Source organism: Eptatretus burgeri, chromosome 6 (genome assembly GCF_056783735.1).
Source record: "Eptatretus burgeri isolate ZD-2024b chromosome 6, Ebu_testis_v1, whole genome shotgun sequence".
NCBI classification, from domain to species: domain Eukaryota; kingdom Metazoa; phylum Chordata; class Myxini; order Myxiniformes; family Myxinidae; genus Eptatretus; species Eptatretus burgeri.
The window spans coordinates 74619826-74622887 of record NC_140966.1 but is presented as its reverse complement, the minus strand read 5'-3'; the positions used below and the strand labels follow the sequence as shown (position 1 = coordinate 74622887).

Below are 3062 nucleotides of genomic sequence, written 5' to 3'. Positions count from 1 at the left end.
TCCAACATGATTGTTGGAAAATGAAGGTAAAGTAAAAATTGGGGGGGGAGGGGTGGAAGACGTCTGCTCCCTCCGAATGATCACGTTAACCCTTCAAACTAAAAGTACAATGGTGTTTTACTCAGAGCGACGGGTGCAGCTCTGCAGGTTGAATGATGTGACCCAATCAAAGACGACTACACCGTTGTGTTTTTGTAACCGAGCATCTATCCTCGATCGAAAGGTCCAGTTGGTCATACTTCCAATATCTGTTTGCAACTCCAGGATGGGATGAGACCGACATCGAGTGCTTGAAGAAGGTCGGTGTGAGAGGCGTGCCCTCCAACGCGTGCTCGCTCGCTCTCAAAAGTGCAAACTACATCTGCAAGCTGACCGGGGGGAAAGGCGCCGTGCGGGAGTTTGCCGAGCACCTGCTGCTACTAGCACGCAAGGTGGAGAGCATTACCAACCAGCAAATGTAGTCTCTCCTCCTCGTATCCAGTGGCTGTTCAGGGTCGGTGAAATTATTTGCCTTTAATAAACTGAATCATGTTCTGATTTCCTTTACCCAGCTGTGCTCAAATCAAATATTTTGTTTTGTTTGTCAATGATGTACAACATTCATTTAATACACAATTTACCTCCCACCCTCCGCTTCTTCTCCTTGTCAATGACGGTCACATCCTTTAATATTGTGAATGAAGATTATAAGGTGCTCGGTACACTTCATGAACTTGTCTTTTTGTTGAATTGCATTTCCATTTATTTCTGGTTAACCTGATTTTGGTATCTTCATTGAAGGGAAGTTATATGCAAATGGTCATCCCATGGGATGAGAACCATTTTAGTGAGCCAATTCCATGGGATGAATTGAAGGAATGTTTAACCAGATCCTCATATTCCTTCATTTTTGAAAAAGCTTTTATATTTAAAAAAAAAAATCTTTATCGAGTTTTTATGGGTTTCTGTTTTGATCGATTAGTGCATGATTCATAGTTTTCACTTGAAGCTTTGTCAACATTGTTCTGTCGAACAAGTGACGTAGTAAATAAAAGTCCACTGAGGAACTGATTGCCTGAGTTTAGTTTACTTGAGAGCGATATTGCAAAGCTGGGTTTGAATCCCTGACCCAGTTGTAAACGATCGTCCTTGTGTTTCGCATGCAGGACCTTCATTCATTTCATATACAGCACATGACTGCTGGTTTGCATCATACAAGGATATCAGACACAGGTGGAGGCCATTCAGCCCATCATGCCTCTCTATCAAGTGCAGCCTGTGGCTGCTTGTTGCATCAGTGGTTGGCACGTGGCTTTGCCGCTGATGCAGTGTCCCCCTTACCAGTACACTGGTGCTCATTTGTCCAGACCTCAGAAGGATGACAGGCTGAGTCAACCTCCTGGCGTATTTTTTTTAATTCAGCGGCCAACGGGGCTTCAACTCAGGACCCTAGGATCCCAAGCCGACACCCTAACCACAAAGCCAACACCAGGCAACACCAGGCTTATGCCTGTGAACACCATACGAATTTATCAACACAAGATCCAAATAAGAAAATGCAAATATATATATTTTTAGTTTTTGTATTTTTTTTTTCTTCAGAGGGGGCATGGGCTTGGTTAAAGAGCAGGTTTTGGGTCGCTGATGACTTCACGCGTGATTCAAAGGTTGTAAACACATTAATAAACGTGGGGTATTTATTTTCTTACTTTTAGCATATTTTGAGTTTCAAATGTAACTTTTTTTAACTCAAAACTTTTGTCAGTGATCGAAAAACAGACCGGAAGTTACCGAAGATGACGTCACGTTCTCCGAAAATTTCGTGCACATGCGGAAACAGCGTGTGAACAATGGCGAGATGCGAATCAGAGAGTGATTGCAGCGGCGATGAAATTGAGTGTTTTCATTCCAATATTGCCGAGGACGAGTCGGAGGATGATGGGAATTTATACTATGGAGTTATTGGCCCTGAGCTATATAAATCTGAGCCACTGGTGGTCTGTCAGTGTGAAGTGCCGGACAGTCAGTCCTGCCACTTGTACACGAAATAGGCCGTTTACTGGCACTTGCAAGACAGATTGGTTTGTAGATTTTCATTTTCTTGTTCAAAGCATAAAAAAGTTTGATTCATCTGTGACTTGATATAATAATTTTTTTAACTCTCCAGTAGCCTGGTGTTGGCTCAGTGGTTTGGGTGGTGGCTTGGGATCCCAGGGTCCTGAGTACAAGCCCCGTTGGCCGCTGAATTAAGAATTAATACACCAGGGGGTTGACTCAGTCTGTCATCCTTCCGAGGTCTGCGAAATGAGTAACAGTTCCAGTGTGTGTACTGGTAGAGGTGCACTGCATCAGCGACACAGTCACGCTTCAAGAAATGATAGCTACCCCAGCAGCAGAGCTGCCATACGACCACCACCAACGCTCTAGTCACTCAAATCAGAAATAGAATGAATCAATAATGGACCCAAATATATTACACACCGTAGCCTTGGCGTTGCTCTGACAGCTGAGCTTGACCCCAGCAAAAGTGAACAGTTAGATATGCCACAACAGTCTCTTGAAAGTTGGGATTTGTTCTATCTAGAATTCCAGCAGTGTGTGTGTGTGTGTGTGTGACACCACTGTTTCTCGACAACCACTGGACCGATCTAATTGAAACTTGTCAGGTATATTGCTGGGGCCCTGTGGATGTGCCTTTTCAAGGTTTCAGACATTGATATTAATCAGAGAAGTGCTTCCCAAGTTATGGCCATTTATTTACCAACCAATGACAGGACAAGTTGCTGCGTAGGCATGGCCAATGGGGAAGAGATTCTCAGCCCCATTCCCCATTACAGGTCACAACGTATGGACTTCCAGATAGTGTATTGTAATAATTTCTCGATTTCTTATGCGCATTTATAGATAAACACAATGCCCCAATCCTTGAGAGGTGACAGTGTGAGGAGATGAAGCAGGAGCCAGCCAAGGAGGAGAAGGCTGAATGGTGGGCACAGCGTCACGCTTGTTTTGAAACCGACCTCACTCATTGCGTTGCCTTCGTAATCCTTGGCTGTGAAACGGTCACCACAAATGACGTCTAT

At 44.1% G+C, this 3062-nt stretch overlaps 1 protein-coding gene across 2 annotated transcripts in view; it reads left to right on the top strand.

Moving 5' to 3' along the window:
* Nucleotides 1-1050, top strand: part of CMAS (cytidine monophosphate N-acetylneuraminic acid synthetase) — a 42261-nt gene extending 41211 nt beyond the window's left edge. For both annotated transcript variants that reach the window (XM_085885680.1, XM_085885681.1), the window contains exon 9: nucleotides 265-1050. In XM_085885680.1, coding sequence (XP_085741806.1) covers nucleotides 265-461 — 197 coding nt within the window. In that variant the 3' untranslated portion in view covers nucleotides 462-1050. The remainder of the gene's footprint in view (nucleotides 1-264) is intronic.
* Nucleotides 1051-3062: the final 2012 nt, after the last annotated feature.